General features: G+C 50.9%; 1 protein-coding gene across 5 annotated transcripts in view; it reads right to left on the bottom strand.

The window, feature by feature from the left end:
• The window catches only part of CDK5RAP2 (CDK5 regulatory subunit associated protein 2), a 174,806-nt gene that overhangs the window by 28,144 nt on the left and 127,819 nt on the right, over window positions 1–18,843 (bottom strand). For all 5 annotated transcript variants that reach the window (XR_011484910.1, XM_020905641.2, XM_070459194.1 and 2 more), the window contains 5 exons: window positions 18,238–18,814; window positions 15,990–16,222; window positions 9,447–9,495; window positions 6,475–6,647; window positions 2,360–2,479 (listed from right to left, as the gene is read on the bottom strand). Coding sequence is in view for 4 of the 5 variants with exons in the window: in XM_020905641.2 (XP_020761300.2) it covers window positions 2,360–2,479; window positions 6,475–6,647; window positions 9,447–9,495; window positions 15,990–16,222; window positions 18,238–18,814 (1,152 nt within the window). In the remaining variant the exon portion in view is untranslated. The remainder of the gene's footprint in view (window positions 1–2,359; window positions 2,480–6,474; window positions 6,648–9,446; window positions 9,496–15,989; window positions 16,223–18,237; window positions 18,815–18,843) is intronic.

Genomic DNA, 18,843 nt, shown 5'->3' with positions numbered 1-18,843 from the left:
GCAAGTCACAGAACTTCCCTACCCCTCTAGGAACTCAATAAAAATGATCGATGCTAATATTACTTGCTATTACGATATTAACACATGACTGATGACAGGCTGGAGCCAAAAGAGGACCAAAGAATGATCTGGATGAGCAGGTAAGCTTCTCCAGAAGTCTTCCATGACCACTGCTAAGGCGGTCACTTTTCAAGGAGATGATGGAGCCAAGGAACAGTTTCTGACAAAGCCTGAGCTAGCGGGGTCCACTTTTGACACTAAGAGGCCCATCTTTCCTCTGAACATCATCACTGGAAGCTTGTATAACTGGCGATAAGCCGGAAGACCGAACATCTAAGATGACAGGTTTTAGCAATATTCCACCTCAACATGACAGGGAGCTGTGCCGTTCTCAAACCTGCTCCCAGGACAAACGTCTCACAGCAGGGGAGGCCGAACCACTATTACTTTTGTCTTTTCAGGGGCTGTGACAACGTGGTGAGAAGAGCGTCTTTTTCCACCAGCGTAAACACTTTATGAATGTCTGTCTGTAAACCTTCGCATCGCAGCGAAGTACTCTCCAGAGCAAATGCCCGCTCCACTGTAGCTGGTGGCCATTTGAGCCCCCCAAATAATTCTATAATTGGATTTGCCTGGGAAAATGTAAAACAGACTGAATCTAATTCAGGCATTACCACGAGTGACTGTGGTGGGCCCAGGCGTGTATTTCTTTCCTGTGTTTGATGTGACTAATAACTCAGATTAATCAATTTCCCTGGGAGTGAGATGGGGAGGAGGGGAGGATACAGGACTGGGGAGAGGGGTGGTCGGGAGAGAGAGGGGCAGGCGGGAACCAGTCTCTGCCTTGCACACTACCACACACACAGCACTCTGAAAAGATGTCCTTCCAGCTGATGGTTATGATGGACTAGAGAGCAGACTTGGGGACCAGAGATGCGAGTGCTGCCACTGACTCCATCTTTCTAGAACTCACTTATCTCATCACTATTAATGGCAATGACATGAGGGGTCCTCACCCACTGCAGAGCTTTGTATTGTTAAACCCATCATGTTAAACAGAATAAAACAGTAAAATAAAACCGATGATAATGAAGAAAACCACCATCTATTGAGTGAGGTGCTGGGCGAGGCCCTATTTATAACGTCTCATTTAATCTCACAATGACCCCATTTTATAAGATAATGAAGATGGGGAAGGAGGGGAGAAGTGCCCAAAGTCACAAAGCTAATAAGACAGAAGAGGCGGGTCCCAGCCCAGGCCAGGCCAGGCCAGCTCGCAGACAAAGTCAGGCTTTGCCTGGAGACCAAAGCTGCTCTTAAGACATTCTTCCCAGGGTGGGAACACTCCCTTTGGAGCAAAAAAGGAAAGATCCCAAAACAGAGTATTCAGTGATAAGAGGAACACAACAGTGATATAAAGTATTCTGCTTTTCGGTAGGTGACGGAGAGAATAAGAACACACTTTTGTATTTGCATTAATACTATAAGGACAGAGAAGAAAACTAACAAAGGTGGAAGGAGAGAAGGGAGAACAGGATTAATGGTACAGGACGGAGATACTAATTTCTGAACCATGTGAATGTCTTACCTATGGGAGAAATATGCATTTTTAAAGTTTTTCAGGGAAGAATATTCCACACAGGGCTAATTGTGGTCATGGAGGAACGCCCTCATGATTGGCACGTGGGAGTTATCAGATTGCTAAAGTGCTCATACTTTTAGATTCTGTTATTGACAAAAGACAAAATTCTGCTGTGTTATTTTAACATATCTATCTTATCTCACTGCAGGGGGCGGGGGGGGAGTTCCCCCAATGGCTCAGTGGGAAAGAATCTGCCTGTCAATGCAGGAGACAAGGGTTCAATCTCTGGGTCAGGAAGATCTCCTGGAACAGGAAATGGCAACTCACTCCAGTATTCTTGCCTGGGAAATCCCATGGACAGAAGAGCCTGGTGGGCTACAGTCCATGGGGGTCACAGGGAGACACGACTGACTAAACGACAACAAAATCTGCCTCACTGCAGCTTCGACGGCCAAATGAGGGGCCACTCACAACTCAGGACACTGGAAGACAGCAGACCCCCAGTGACCTAGAAGAAACGTGCATCAGGAACGGCCCTCCACTGGTGCTAGGCCCTCGATCCTCACCACCACCGCACAAACTGGGAACGCCTGCCCCCACTTAACAGACACATCACTGCTACCTGAGAGTCAGCATGGCTAAGTAAGCAGCAAAGTCAGATCTGAACTGAGACCTCTCTGGCTGCAAGTTCGAGGCCCTTCCCGATACACAGCGCGCTTACCCAGGCAAGCGCGTCACAAATGAAGCCCTCCCGCCCTTTGGGAACGTCCACCTTACCTTGGTCACATTCAGCCCCTTGTCGTTCCAGCTGTTTCCGTAGCTTCTCGTTTGTTTTAATAGATTCCTCTAAACGTTTTCTCAAACTTCGAATTTCTTGTATATGTTCCATTAGTAAGTCTACAGGAAGGAGGGCATTTTTAATTTAAAGTCTGAAGCCCCCAACAAACTGAATAATTTATGGACTATGCAGTGATCCTGAAATGCTAAGAAGCACTGGCTGCGCTGAGAGTCCTCCCCGGGCACGGGGCTGCTGACCTACTGGCCACAGCCTGTCTGTGACGGTTCTCCGCAGTGCTCCATGAGGAAGATGCTCTACATCACAGGGAAAACTTACACTTCATACAACTTTAATGCCAACACTAATACAGCCTTTTATTCTTCTAAATATCAAATATTAATTTAAAATCCTCCTTTCAGTGAAACTAAAAGATTGCTTTCAAGTTTGCCTGGATTGCCAGAGAGTTGATTAAGCCGCTTTCATAACAAATTCAGATATTTTTGAGACTAATTCTTTGAAGACTATGTTAACCATTTATCACTTATTAATTTAAGACTTAAAAACAAGGCAAAACAATAACCCCAACACTAGTGAGAATGGTTAAGAGCTCTCTCAAGAAGTATATCCTGTTAGTGTGGGTATAAATGTATATGACTCTGGGGACCATTTTATTAATAATCATTAGAGAGGTTCTTTACAATATCTTTTACCAAATAATTCTATTTTCAGCAATCTATTTAAAGAGATCACCAGAGATGCTGACAATCATTTACCAGAATGTATAGAAATGTTCATCTTAGCACTTTTTATAATAGTCAGAATTGCAAATAACTCAAATTATTAAATTAACTGCATTATATCCCTTATGATACAGCACTACAAAGCCATTAAAATTATGAAGACCATAAAATATGATGGGAAAATATAGATACAAAACGGGTTATTCGGCATAATCACAACTCTGTTTAAAAACTTGCAGACAGGAAAGATACATACATATATATATATATATATATATATATATATGCAAAAGAAGGAAATACATCTAAATATTAACAGAGGTTGCCTTTAGGTGGTAGATCTTAGGCTTCTCAAAACTTTTATATTATATCTTAACATAATCTTTAAAAATATATAAAAATTTAAATTTTCTGAATTTTCTGAAACGAGGCTGCATTCTTTTCTCAGCCTCTGCCGCGTCTCACTTGAAGAAAGAATGAAGGAAGCAAAGTTCCAGTCCACAGGTAGGTCTCTAGAATTAGTGTTTACAGGATAATCACATTAAGTATCCACAGCAAAACTAATGCCTTTAATTCATCAATTAAGGTATACTCAGTATGTCTTGGTAATGTTTGCTTTAAAACATTATACTAATGTTACGACCCAGTTTTAATTCCTCCAAAATGACTTTCATTTACAAGTAGCACAATGTTACAGATCTTTTCCTAATTAAATAGTAATTTTGCCATGAATTTGAATGTTTATGAGATGACTTAATTCCCAGATCCTCAGCTATCTCTTATTAATGCCGGAAGTGTGGCAAGTCATCAGGCGGACTGAGGACCCCCCTGCAGTACCCTGGGGTGTCACGGCCCCACACCTCCACTCCTGCCTTGCTGCCCCCAAAATCTCTCGGCAGCCAGTCAGGTCCCAGTGAGTCAGGAACTTATCTTCCTTGCTGGTTTATCCACGCCACACTCTGCCAGCTTCTGGGGCAAAAACGCTCAGCAGCGATCGGTGGGACACATCTTCTGAGTCTGGCTGGAAGCTGGAATCATCGCCTGGGCTTAAGGACACATTCCCAGTCGAACTGGACACCACTTGTTAATTATGCAGCCTTAACTGGGCAGAAGGAAACACTATACTTGTCTTAACAACACGGGAGAAAATTATCTGTCCCTCTTACAATAATACCCTTCTGACAAATGCTGACACTTTAAAACCCATCCTGCAAGAAGCAAGCACCAAAAACAACAGTATACACATCTTCTGCCAAGTAGTTCCAATTTATAGAATCTAGGTCAAGAAAGTGTCCTGAAATAAGGGGAAAGCTCATGTTCAAAGACATTCCCCTCAGCACTTTTCACAATTGTGAAATTTTAGAAAATGACTTAAATGTTCAGCAACAGAGGAACAAGGAAAACTGCAGTTCAGCCATTCAACGGACGATGGCAAAGCCACCGAAAATGATGCCATGTAACGTGTGGAAACCCTTATGATACCATGCCAAGTGGAGAAAGCACAGGCACTAAACTATCTCTCTGCTCGATTAGGAAGGCGACAAGAAGAAAAACGGGTGCAGAGACAGAAGAGAAACAGATCCCAGAAGGCTAGCAGTGGGTGAGTTAGGACGGCTGCAGAGAGCACAGCTCACAGTCAGGAAAGTGCCTGACAGTCCACTCGAGAAGCCCACAGCCACGGGTCCTCGGGAGGGATAAGGGGTAAGAGAGATGCCCGAACTGGCTCTATGGGAAGTAAGCCAAGGCCGGAGGGGCGGGTGGGGTGGCAAGTGGAAACAAGAAGGGCAGGCTGGGAGAGAAAGAGGAAGTGCCTGGTTCCACCTTGGTGGGCGGACATTAAAGGACGGGGATCACAGATGTTCCAGTGGCGAGCATCAGGCTTGCTGCCCTGTAAACTCCGCCTCTCCCATCCCCACAGGATTCTGTGGGAGGGGTCTCGGGCAGGAGGAGGCGGGCACTAGGGACAGGGAAACAGTTTACATCTGACCCAAGTCGCAAGGCAGACAGCGGGGCCAGAAACCACAGGAAAACCAAGAGCAGAGACTCACAAACTGCAGAGGGAGACAGCCAGAACTCCAAAGGAAACACACCCAGGTAACCGGCTACTGGAGGGGCCCGGCTGACACCTGAGCTGTACCGAACCTGTGTGCGTCACGCTCCAGGTCTGTTTTCAAGCTGTGCTCCTCCAGGCCCTGAGTCTCCTGTTGGAGTCTCAGAGGCAACCACCGGGGATGAGGGCTCGACTCCTCTGGAAAATACACCTTTTATATATCTCATATATCTCTTATATAATCAGTTTCATTTGGAAAAAAAAAAGGGAGGGGAGATTTCCGTTGCCAAAAAAAAGTTTTAAAATTTTGAAACCCTTGTTCTACATGATCAGGTGTCAACAAAGAGCTTTTAGCAGGAAAGCGTCTGATTTGTTCTCTGGGTCCATCCTGGGCACCTTACAAAGAAGCCGCTGGAAACGTGAGAGACCAGAGGACGTCAGCTGAGGTCCAGAGTCTAGAGCAAGGGCCAGGAAACGTGGATGCCCGTCTCCAAGCCACCCCCACTTGTCTTAGAGGTAAACACAGTTATCCTGGAACATACCCACACTCACTCACTTATGCATTTTCTACAGCTGCCTTCTGCTGCAAGAGCAAAACTGCATCACTGCAACAAAGAACACGTGTTCTGCAAAGCCTGCAATACAGACCGTCAGCCTTTTACTAGGGAAGACCTATCTGTTCTGCTCTGCACAATCCCTGGAACTTACGATGAACAGTAAGCCCTACCCAAGGCCCAGCAGGAGGTATCAGGACTGGTGTAAGGGGAGCTTGGGGTGGGCGACCTCAGGAGGACGATTCTGCCAGCTGAGCCCACAGCTCCATGGTCAGAGGCAAGACAAAGGGCTGACCCAAAAGGTCAAAGGTCACACTAAAGAGAAACACAGCAGATTTATCAAATTCAAAAATCTCCAAACAGGGAGTGAGGTACTTTAGGGCACCTGTGCAATTCAAACCAAGGGTCTTAAAGCAACATCACCTTAGGAAGAGCTTGAAAGAAACAACAGGAAATTGACCAGACTGGGAAGTGATCCGTGACCCTAGCGCTTTCCAGACCGCCACTGCCAGATAAGTGAGGAAATGGCAAATCATCATCAAAAAATGAAGACGACTTTTCCCTAATCGCCAGCACCTTCAACAACCGTAGGTTTCTCCATTGATAAACGATGTCTGAACGACAGGCTTGGGCCCCCCCGGGACGTCCTCTCATCCAGTAACACTCAGAAGTCGATATACTCTCCTCCACTACAAAGGCAGGAGGGTGAACTATCATTCCAACCGGGGAAGTCCTGGCTAGGTTTACCACGGTGGGAAAGCCCGGCTTACCTTGAGAAAAGTTGCTGGCCAGGCCCGATGCCTTCTCGGCCTCGCTGTCTTGCTTCTGGTCTTGTGAGGAACAGGACTTCTCGGAGAGGCCACAGTCGGACACCGTGCGACAGGCCGAGGGTGAGGGAGACTCGGGGAGAACGTGCTGGTATGCGACGCTGTCTTCCTCAGTCCTTGACCATCGGGATTGGAAGAGAGATCGTGTTCCCCACTAAGACCCCCACCAAGATAAGAACACTGGCCCTTTATCACTGACCTCTATCTGCGACGCTGGGCTGGAGCCTTTCTGCACCCCTAGAGCATTTTTTAGCAAAAGACATTCTAAGAACAAACCAAAAGGGGTTCAGTGGGCCCAACTCGGCGTCAGTGAAGGAGGGGGACCCACTGTCTGGCCGGCGGGGGGGCCCTGGGAGAGGCCGCTCTGTCCCAGGCGCTTCACACACTGTCCTCGCTGGGAGGACCATCTGCAGGCAGAGCCGGGAGGCGGTGGGACATCAGAACCTCGCCTGCTCGGACACGGCAGGGCAACCATCTGAATCCTCATCTGACTGGTTCCAGGCCCCCAGGAGAATGTGGTGGGGTGGGGGGCAACCCAAACCCACAGGTGGACTGTGGGTTTACAAATCTCAGAAACCTCGTGGTCCCCAAGCTGGTTCCAGTATCACCATTCAGGCAATCACCTAGTCATTGAGCTGTATTTCCCAAGGGCTACCTCCGCCAGGAGGAAAAACACCCTGAACTTCGTGAGGAGCCCCCGTGAATCCCCATTATAGATAAGCGCCTTAATTTAAGCTCTTTTTTCTCCCACTTTTTCTTATTACTTCGTGTCTTATTATTCACAAGCTCAGATAGGAGCAAAGGACTCCAAAGTGGCAACACATTCATTAACAGGTAAACAGCAGATGCAACTTCCCTCAGACAGCGTGATGGATGCTTAGGCTCGCTGCCGCCTTGCAATGGGAGGAAGGGGCCGAGGGCACCCGCTTAATTAGCTCAGGAGTGACCCACGCGAGTGCTAAGCCTGCAGCTGGAGACGGAGAACAGAAGGGACAGAAGCTAGCCTGTCAGAGAGGAGAAGGGTGGCTGAGGAGGGCCAGGGAGGCCCCCTGCCTTCTTCCAGCCCATTCTCCACTCAACCACAGCTGGTTTTCAGATCGGCAAGTCTGCTCCTGTCAAGTCCCAGCCTGCCCTCCTTTGGAGACGCCCCTCTTCCTGTAGAACAGGATCTGGGCTCTCAATACAGGATGTGAGGACCAGGCCAAGGCGCACCAACCCCGGCCTCCCCAGCTGCGTGCTCTACCCACCAGCCACACAGCTCCAAGGGGCCACATCTCCTACACCTCGAGGGTGGACACGCTCCCAAAAGCCCCACCCCAAGCCTCATCCTTCAGATCTCAGCTAAGACATCTCCCAAGGGGAGGTCCTTACTGCCCCCTCCACAGCGGGCCGATGGGACGAGACCCATTATTATCAGGGCGGAAGTGGAAGGTCGGGCTGGGAGGGCTCCTTGAGAATACCGCAGTGGGAGAGGAGTGTTTCTTCTCAACTTACAGCAGCCCTGATTAAAATGTGCTCCAGTGAGCTGCGCCGCTTCCCTGCCTGCTGCCTCCAATGACGCTGGCCTTCACAATGCCGATAAGTCTAAAACTCCACATCCCAGACCAGTCTCTATTTCTTTATTTTGCCCCCAGGGATCCAAAGGGTCGCAGCGCCCAAGAGGAAAGAAACATCAATAGCGCTAACAACAGTGAGAACCTTGAACAAGCCAACAGAGGAAGGCACGGCCTTGATGTTTCCAGTTGGCCACAGAGGCGAGCTAAGGGTGTAAACAATCCATTCACACCACGAACAGTTAAAAAATTCCAATCACATGCCAGAAAGCTGGGGCTGGAGCAGGTGTACAGAAATTTAAGACAGTCTTGGCCCTCAAAAGGCAACAGGGAATAACAAGAAGCATCCAGTTGTGGGAGTAAAACAGACTGAAGTCCCAACCCAGTGCTGCCTCTTCTAGCTGCTGCCGCTGCTAAGTCGCTCCAGTCGTGTCCGACCCTGTGCGACCCCATAGACGGCCGCCCACCAGGCTCCCCTGTCCCTGGGATTCTCCAGGCAAGAACACTGGAGTGGGTTGCCATTTCCTTCTCCAGTGCATGAAAGTGAAAAGTGAAAGTGAAGTTGCTCAGTCGTGTCTGACTCTTCGCGACCCCAAGGACTGCAGCCTACCAGGCTCCTCCGTCCATGGGATTTTCCAGGAAGGAGTACTGGAGTGGGGTGCCACTGCCTTCTCCAGCCTCTTCTTAACACGCATGCAACTCTGACCCCTCAGGCGCCTCATCCTAAACTGGGAACAAGAATGCTCACCCTGCAGGGTCAGAAACAGCAATGCAAATGCCCAGGGCGGCAGTGGGCACACGCTAACACCTAGTTGATGCTGTCTCCTTGCCCCTTTCAGGGAATCCTTCAATACCATGGGGTAAGCGCTGCAGGGCAACCATGTACCAAGTGCTACAGGAAGGATCAGTGGCCCTGGGGTGAGGGTGTCGGGGAGCGCACGGACCGCTTCCTGTGAGCCGACTCTGAAGAAGGATTTTTAAGTCATAGGAAGAAGAAGGCAGGGTCTACGGCTTGTGCACCTGCATGGTCTGGAGAACAATCAAACGTCAGATTTAAGGCTGAAGCGCGGGGTCCATGATGGAAAGGACAGATGGGTCAGGCTCGAGTCTGGAACTCATGCTCCAGGGACTCAGGAGCCAACAGAAGGAGCACGTCATCCGAGTCAAATCGCCTGTGAGGAACGCCAAGAGCAACCTCACACAGCCTGAACCCCCAGTTTTGTATGGCCAGTGTTCGTCTCCCAGGAGTTTCTGCTTTGCTCCCCAGATGCAGGAAACGAACAGAACAGGAGGGAGCCCAGAACCCAAACGCTGGCAGACGAAGCTGACCCCGCGGCTTCTCACCCCGTGCTGCACACTCACCTCTCTCTCACGTCTCTCTGGGTTTTCATTTCCACGTCAGCTGAATTTCCTGGAAGCAGAAACACATCAAGAAGGAAAACATTAAAAGAAAAGAAAAGGTGCTCCCTAATAATTTCTCACTCATCCATTTGCAGAGGCACTACTCCATTTGTTTAAACACTCCTGTGTAACAGTCCTGGGCATTTAACGTTGGATTTATCAAGACCACCGCCCAGACTATAGACCAGCTCCAGTGCTGTTCCAGGAGGAAGGTGACAGCGCTGAATCCAAGAAGCAATCACAGAGGCGCAGCTGGGTACAGGCTCTTCTTCCTCCCCTAAAATTCTGATACCAGCAGAAGACAGGCTTGTTACAGGAGACGGCTAACAGAACCCAGAGGAAGCAGCTCACTGCCCTCCAGGTCCGAAATTCCAGAGTCCTCGCACCACAGACTTGCTCCTGGCTTCCCTTCTGTTCCTCCGTCCACGCATTCTAACACAGATGACAGTTACTGTGACTCAACCTCTCACTTTGGCCTTTATTTTTTTAGCACACCAATGGTGGTTTTTTTAACCTCATCTATGTTGGGCCGCACTGGGTCTTGGGTGTGCGCGCTTTTCCCCAGCTGCAGCACGTGGGATTCTCACTGCGCTGGCTTCTCTCTTCATGGAGCACAGGCTTTGGGGGACACGGACTTCAGGAGCTGCAGTTCCCGGGCTCTGGGGCACAGGCTTAGTCGCTCCGTGCATGTGGGATCCTCCCGGGTCAGGGATCAAGACCATGTCTCCTACACTGGCAAGTGGATTCTTTGCCACTGAGCCACCAGGGAAGACCTTCGGTTTAGCCTTTATTATGAGCACTTCTCTCACCAAGTTTGCTTTAGAAACGTCATGTTCAACAAGAAGAGGAATATTCCCTTGCAGGTGGATGTGGACCAGTTTCTGCCAGCTCCCTAGCTGACATCGAGGTCCTCTCCTATTTTTCATTTTATAAAAGAAACACCTTTGTGCATACAGCTCTATCTGCACTGAAATTATCTCCTCCAGAAAGGCTCTGAGAAGTGGGATTCCCAGGAAAAGGAGGCTGTGCGTGCAGCTGAAAAAGCCGGTGTCTGCAGCAGGGGGGTGACCAGATGAAATGACAAAGGGAAACAAAAAAACAAGGCTCAGGACACAGCTGGGGACAGGGTTCCGCTGCCCCCGCGCGTCCCTACGTGCTGCTGGAAAGGAGCACATGAGCCCAGACTTCAGAAATGAACAACTGTATGTTTAAAATATTTCTGAACTCTGGAAATTGCAGGCTGGGAGGAACTCTTTGAAGAAAAAAATGGGTGGCTGAAGAAAAAAACAAATCTTCAATAGCTGTACTGGAAAAACGAGACTATAATTAAACAGTACCCACACGTACCATTTCCAAGACCACTCCTAAAAGGAAACGTCTCGAACACCACGGCGCGGAGGAGGAGGCCACAGGAGGGACACACACGCGCTTCTCGTCTTGCGATTCCCTCTGCGCCCGCCAGGTTGGCCCCTGGGGACCAGCACCATGCGGGGCAGGACGCTCAGGCTCCCTGAGTGGGCCCTGAGGGCGGTTCCTCGGCACCCACATCTCCCTCAGGTGCCAAGACCACCCCATGAGCCAGGGTCAGGCTCTCTGTTTAAGGTAACGATGAGAAATCCGGGGGGTAGAATGTTTCCACCCTCCCAGTTCACACTGCATTTACTTCACCACACGTTCAGGTAAGCCAGGGAGATGGAGACGCTCTCACAGCTGCCTGCCCACTCTACAGGTCCCAGCCAGACAAACAACATCACGACGTCTGCGTCACAGCTCCCACTGTTCATCAGAAGTCCAGGGACTTCGCAGGACAGTGTATGCCTGGTCCAGGGCAGGCTTTAAGCATTCTGGGTTGCCCGACAGTAAACTCATCTCAAAACCAGCAGAAAACTCTCCTTGATTCCTAACAAAGCCCACAACCACAGAAGGAGCCTATGACCTGGATGCTGCCAGCAACCCTAGCTTCCCTTCTTCAGATCAGAGACCCTTTGGGGAGCTTGTAATAACAGTTGTATTCCACTTACTTCCCTTCCACCACAGAGTTCTTTAAAACCAAATGACAGACCGTTTTGGTGGGACTCGCAGGGAGGTGGCCGGTATGATGCACTGAATCCTTGGTGCAATCTGCCTTCACGCAGTGACAGGGTACCATCTGTCCGGCTCTTCCAGAAGCTTAGGAAGCATGTCATGGAAAACTGCTCCCATCTCTCAGGCAAATCTCACTGCTACACCTGAAAAGCTGTATGTGGCGGTGGAAGGGTCCCATCCTTCCATATAGAGAGACATCTAGTTATCCACTAACACATCTGAACACGGGTGGGAAGCACGATGCAGGACTGGCTTGTAATAGGCAGACCCGCTGCAGCCTCCTCCTTGCACTGACCCCTCTGTGTGCGGTCACTGGCCACCACGTGAGAAGTCACTTGGGAAGACAGTCCTCCCTAGCGCCACACCCATCGATCGTACAAGTTTAAGGTCCAATATCAGAGTCTGGCATCTCCTACGTGACCCAAACGCTTCTTTCCTTCCATCTCACCAATAATTCATATTAAATATTTACAGCTCTCCCAGGCGCCTGCACCCGATGCTGAGGACATAGATATGAATGAGGGGCCTGCCCCCAACAGGTTCACAGCTGAGTGGGGACGGTGGACCCAAAAGATGATTCCACCACAGCACCGTGACAAAGCCCATGGGATGCTGGGGGGGCGGGGGGGGCAAGCCGCACCCGGCCTGGACCAGCAGAGTTCAGGGGAGGTGACGACTGGTCTAGATCTCTGAGGCAGGAGAGAGCTGTTTTATGGAGGTAAGGACAGGCTCGAGGGCCAGGCAGAGGGCAGATTTCAGGGCTACTCAGGAGCATTCCACGATACTCTAACGGATAGCCTGGCTCATGAAGCCAACCAGAGCTTGCATGCCCCCCGCCCCCACCATCCGGGAAATAACCTTCCCCACCAGCCATGAATCCGCCCAACGTGGCGGACTGGGCTCCCACGTCCTTTCCTCCTGGAAGCCTCCCCATCAGAGCCCACAGGTGCCCCCTCCAAGCTCAAGGACGTGTGCCAGACAGAGGCGGGTACCCCAGGATCAGGTCCATACCGCGTAAGACCCCCAGCAGCAGCAGGTCCTGACCGGGAACTGCAGGTCTGGCCCTTTCCTAGGTCGGGAGCCAGGACAGGACAAGACCGCCCCCCACGCCCCCGCCCCGCAACTTCCAGGAGCTCATGCTCTTCTTCAGAGCAAAATACGCCCCCAGAAGTCACCGCTGTCCCTTGCTGAGCTCCCCTACTGGCCGGGCGGGACACCAGCCGCTTTCTTTTTTTTTTTTTTTTTTATTAGTTGGAGGCTAATTGCTTTACAATATTGTAGTGGGTTTTGTCATACATTGACATGAATCAGCCATGGATTTACATGTGTTCCCCATCCCGATTCCCCCTCCTACTTCCCTCTCCACCCTATCCCTCTGGTTTTTCCCAGTGCACCAGGTCCGAGCACTTGTCTCATGCATCCAACCTGAACCAGCTGCTTTCATAATCTTGAATCCTCCCAGAGCTCTTAAGAATGCACGCTACCACCCTGCTTCTTGGGTGCTACCAGTTAAATATCATAAAAGAAAAAGAATGATATGCACAAAGATTCCAATCCATTGGTCCTTAATCACAGCCCTAAACTGGAGACAACCTAAGTATTCCCTGAATGGGGAATGATTAATTACAGAGCCTTCACAGGAAAGAATGCTCAGCAGCCCCTAAAACTTACAGTGTAGCTTAGCATTCATCCTCTATACTTGCACAAAGGGGGAGGCTGCAAACTGTCCTACTTCCCCCAAAATACACACATGGATAAAAGAGCTCTGGAAAGTGTACACTCCAGGGTGCTCATGTTTTGCTGTATAAATGACGCAATTACAGGAGTATTCGCTTATCTGTTATTCCACAATAAACGGGTACTGCTTTGTATTAATAAAAAAAAAAGACTATATTTAAATTTTTTAAGAACTCATGCTATGCAACTACCTCAAATATAAAATTACTTTATGGTGGGCTCGTTTCATAATTCAGGAGCCAGACTCCTCAGACGGCAGCCCAGAAAGACCCAGCGCGGCTACATACCATTCTCTGAGAAAAAGGGCTGCAGAGAGGTTCCTGAGACCTTTCTGCCTTTCGTCGAGGAGAATTAAGCACTGTGTTTGTGTTCTCTGTCAGGCCTGAAACGCTTCTGCTTCCTCTGGAAGCAGAAACCCATAGGAAACAAGTGAGATCTCCTTGGGCTTGTCAAGGTAAATAACTAAAAAATAAATCAAGGGGAGGAGAAAGTTGCAGGAGGGCGGGTGTCTGGTGCCAGAGGCAGTTTCTCTCGGCCTCCTGCTCCCAGGCAGAGGGCTGGGAGGAAGGAGGGAGACAGACAGAAAGGCCTCGGGCCAGGGAGACAGAGCTCTACCTTGAGGACCCACTGATCCCTCCTACAGCAAAATGGAAGCTAGCTTATTTGCAAAACCTTAGCCAGAAGACAGGGGATTTCGCGTAAGCTGGGAAAAGTCAAGTGCTCCTGCGCTCTGGCCCTATGGGGTCCCAAGAGCTGGCAGTAGACAACGGGCCTGTGACATGCCTAAGGTGTTGGGCCCTTTTTAGAAATGGAGAAAACAACACTTCCTGGGCCCAGAAGGCAAACTACCCCACGTCCTATCTCGGCATCTCACTGAACACGTGGACCCTTGTGAACCACCTGTGTGTCTGCACGAAGGCAAAAAGACTGCGTCAAGTCGAGGCTCCTCCCTGGTAAGGCTGAGCTCCGCAAGTAAAACCACCTGTCCTGAGAGCGAGCCCCCAGCTCACAAGTACAGGACTCAGCGCTCAGGACTCCAGGCGAGCCAAGAGCACCATGCAAGGCCTCCATCCGGGATCTAACTGGACCCAACAGCTCACGAAGGAAAGCCTCCAATTTTGGGCAGAGAGCAGTCATGACCTGACTTACACTTGGTGAAGACCACTCTAACCACAGCAGAAACGGGCTGCTTCAGGCCCAGGGTGGGTGAACAGAGGCCAGGGCCAAGGGAACCGCAGCCAGCCCAAAGAGCAGCGGGTGGTCAGCCGGAGCCGCGGCGGCCGTGAGACGGTAGGACCGGCTGACCTGGAACATGTACTGAAGGCAGGATTCAGAGGGGCACCCGGGGGCGGGGGGGGGGAGCGGGAGAACTGACTCCAATTGGTGTCCGCCGAGGAGTCAGGGAGGAGAGTTCCCCAAGGAGGAGGGGCCAGCCACATCCCCGCTCCTCTCAAGATTATCAGTGAGGCGTGCGTGTGTGTTTACATGTATGTATGTGTCTACCTAGAGAAAGAGAATGATAGACTACACACGGCAGAACTTCATGGCAAACAGACGGGGAAACAGTGTGTCTTTATTTTTGGGGGCTCCAAAATCACTGCAGATTGTGACTGCAGCCATGAAATAGATGTTTACTCCTTGGAAGGAAAGTTATGACCAACCTAGACAGTATATTAAAAAGCAGAGACATTACTTTGTCAACAAAGGTCCGTCTAGTCAAGGTTATGGTTTTTCCAGTGGTCATGTGTGGATGTGAGAGTTGGACTATAAAGAAAGCTGAGCACCGAAGAATTGATGCTTTTGAATTGTGGTGTTGGAGAAGACTCTTGAGAGTCCCTTGGACTGCAAGGAGATCCAACCAGTCCATCCTAAAGGAAATCAGTCCTGAACATTCATTGTGAGGACTGATGTTGAAGCTGAAGCTCCAATACTTTGGCCACGATGTGAAGAGCTGACTCATTTGAAAAGACCCTGCTGCTGGGAAAGATAGAGGGCAGGAGGAGAAGGGGACGACAGAAGATGAGATGGTTAGATGGCATCACCGACTCAATGCACATGGGTTTGGGTGGACGCCAGGGGTTGGTGATGGACAGGGAGGCCTGGCGTGCTGTGGTCCGTGGGGTTGCTGAGAGTCAGACACGACTGAGCGACTGAACTGAACTATATGGATGATGTCTGCTGTAATCTCAAAAAAATGCAAATTATTATTTTTGAATTGTAATGCAAGGACACCTATTAAAGTACCTAGCACATAGCAAATGTTTGGCAAAGGTTTTCTTTCATCCCTCCTCAGACCATCTCTGATGCTTAAATACGTTTTTAACCTGTGAAAGTTTGGGTTTTCTTGTTTGCTTTGTTTGTCTGCTGCTGCCAGCATTTAAGATCTGTGAGTCTTTACCTGTCAAACCTGGGTTTCTATCTTCTCTTGAAGATTCAGAGGAACTGGCAACCACGTGGCCATGCCTTCCCAGCCTGGCTCCTGAGGCCCCTCCAGGGGACCCCGGGTCTGGGACAGGGCAGACTGCCAACCACAGGGCAGTGGCCGCCGGGGTTCTGCCGTCACCTCGTCAGGGCAGGGGGCGGAAGGGGAGGTCAAAGAGCCAGTTCCCCGCGGGCCCCTCCGAGGGGTGCTGGATCAGTGCCTGGCCCACCCGAGGACTCGCAGGCCCGCGCCTCACTCACCCTTGAGAAACAGCCTCTCCAGCCGCCCCAGCAGCGCCGCGCACTGGTGCAGCTGCTCCTGGAAGCCCTCGGCCACGCAGCGGTCCACGTCGCTGGCCTGCAGCAGCTCCTCGAACGCCTGGATCATGGTGTTCACATGCTGACGATAGACGGCGCAGATGCTGCGGCTGTCCTTTATCTGCTGTCGTTGAAGGGAGAGTTCCCTGGCTTGGGCCTGAACTAACGCATCGTACCTGATACAGGAGGGAAAAGGAAATGCTGGCACCCATTTCAGAACTGGATTTCTGTGACCTTAACACTAATTGGAAAACTGACAAAGCAGGATTCTGAAAAGCCTGCAGCCGTACAAGTATCTATACTTTCGGAACAACCGCAGCTACGCGAGGTCACGACTCTTTCAATTCAAAACAGCCGACAGACGCTGCACCAGAGGCTCTTCCCAGTACTCTCAGCCCTTAGGACGCCCCCAGTTAAAGTGGAGATCGGCAAGGACTCGCGAGGACAAGTAGTCTCCACTCACTCGTTAAAAACATCGCGCGGAATTTATAGAAACGAGCTCTCCCACGAGCAGGGGACCCAGCGCAAATTCGCAGGAAGAACAAAAAGGAAACTGTAAGGCGGGAAGACAAAAACAGGAGTCTCTGCTCTGGAGGGAAGGGTCACAAGATGATTATAATCCTGACTACCATTCACAGAGGAACTATGACCTGTCAGCCACGGAAGTAGGTGTTTTTTATGTTACCCATTCCTCGCAATATCCTAACAAATGCATGAATATCTCCCTTTACAGGAGAGAAAACTGCCTCTTAGAGACAGCAAAGTTGGTTAAACGCTGAAGGTTTGTGACTCAAATAGGGTTCCGCCTTCAAAGCCTAACTAAACTCGGCATCACGGCCTCCAGGCACCCATCTGGCTTTTCCCCTGCGAACCTGCAAGTATCCGTCAACACCGGGAAAAGCAGAAGCAGAGGAAAGCCTGGCTCTGTCTTCTCTCCTTACTGATGTGGCCACAGGACGCTGCCCCCAGAGTGGCCGGGCAGAGACCCTGACCCTCCGCTTCACTACATCCCTTCAAAGGATGACCAGTGACCACCTTCAAGCCCAGGTGGGCACAGAGCGGTCACGTGACCACAACCTGCAGACGGGGCCAGTTTAACGAACGAGAGAAAACCCAGGCATCAGCGCGGGGCACCACGGGTGGACCAGCCCGCTCCGCCAACCCTCGCAGGCCGCCTTCTCGGTCGGACACCTCCTCGTCTACAAACACACGGTCTAAGATCACCTCCCTCTCAGGTGACCGTGAGGACTCAGCTACAACGGTGCCCAACCTGCGGTCTGACACCACCGCCTTTCGATAAACACCAGCTGCCTTCAATCACACCGTGTGGGAAGCCTGGAAAAAAGCACTCTGGCTCCTGACAGTTCCGAACAACGTGTCTGTCTCAAATTAGTGACGAATGAAGGTCAGCTGTACAAATGATCCCATGTTTGTCATATCTCGGAGCAAACTGTGTATCTCTAGGCCCATAAAACATATCTTCACGACCCAAGAATTCTTCTCTTTCAACACAGGCTTATTTCCCTGAGATGACCTTAAAGGGTAGAGATATGGAAAATATTTACTTTCTTTCCACCCTGCCTAGGACAGCAGCTTCAGTGTCACCACCCCCCCACCCTCCCCGAGGACAGTAAAGGCCATTAATTAACAGGGTCAGGAGTGAACACTGCCGTTTGGCAAATGCACCACAACTCACCGAGTGACTGGTCTGAAACCTCCACCCGCATCCCAACCCGAGGAGGAGAAGACCCGCTCGGCCAGTTTCAGAAGGCGCAGGCCGGGCCTGTACACCGCCAGCTTCGGGGCCTCGCGCGTCGCCTCCCCAAAGGCCGAGCTGCCTTCTTACTACTGTTGGGCAGTTGCTAAGTCGTGTCCGACTGTTGGAGACCCCACGGGCTGCAGCACACCAGGCTTCCCTGTCCTCCAGTATCTCCTGGAGTTTGCTCAAGTTCAGGTCCAATGAGTTGGTGATGTGACCTCACCATCTCGCCCTCTGCCGCCCCCTGCTCCTTTTGCCTTCAACCCTTCCCAGCACCAGGGTCTTCTCCAAGGAGCCGGGCCATGAAGGATTCCCTGGCACAGGCCCAGCGCCCCTGCAGGGCGGCACCCCTTTCCAGTTCGGGGCGCCCGCCTGGTGGCAGTGTGGGGAACTGCAGGCTTACCCGTGGGAGAAGGCCGCGGTGGGACATACCTGGAGGGCGGGAGGTCTCCGATCTTACTCTGCAGGTTATGGATTCCACCGGAGAGGTCCCTGTTCAAACTCTGCTCCCTCTGCAGCTCACACCCAGGGCCCACCAGCTGCTGTCCGAGGCTCTCCAGCGTCCCGCCGTCCACCATCTTTGGGGCCAGCGGGTGGACGATCTTCATGTGTTTCACGTAATGGACCTGGCGCAAACTCGAGAAGGTCATCTCTTCCTCGTCGCCACTGCCCTTGGACTTGCTCAAGCCATCCTGGGCCCCTTCCGTCCCACACAAGACCGTGATGACGGCCTCGCTGAACCGGGAGTGCTTCTGCAGCTGCAGGATGAAGTTCCGATAGCCCTCGAGCTCCGTTTCCAGGTCACAGATTTTCCGTTCTAAGTTTTCTTTATCGTCTGAGGTATCAGCATTCTCCAGCGGGTCGGTCCCAACCACGCTGACCTTAGTGGAAAACTGACTGTTGGAACTCAAGTTTGTAGCTGCTGAAGGGGGGCCTGGGAAGTCTTCAGAGGGGTTCTCGTCAGCTGGTGGCAAGGCGGCAGGGTCATCTGGCTGGTAAACTTCAGAGCCTGAAAATCAAACCACGTTCATGTCAGTC

Source organism: Odocoileus virginianus, chromosome 31, assembly GCF_023699985.2.
Source record: "Odocoileus virginianus isolate 20LAN1187 ecotype Illinois chromosome 31, Ovbor_1.2, whole genome shotgun sequence".
Taxonomy (NCBI): Eukaryota; Metazoa; Chordata; class Mammalia; order Artiodactyla; family Cervidae; genus Odocoileus; species Odocoileus virginianus.
The sequence above is the reverse complement of the archived record's forward strand: the minus strand, read 5'-3'. Positions and strand labels throughout refer to the sequence as shown.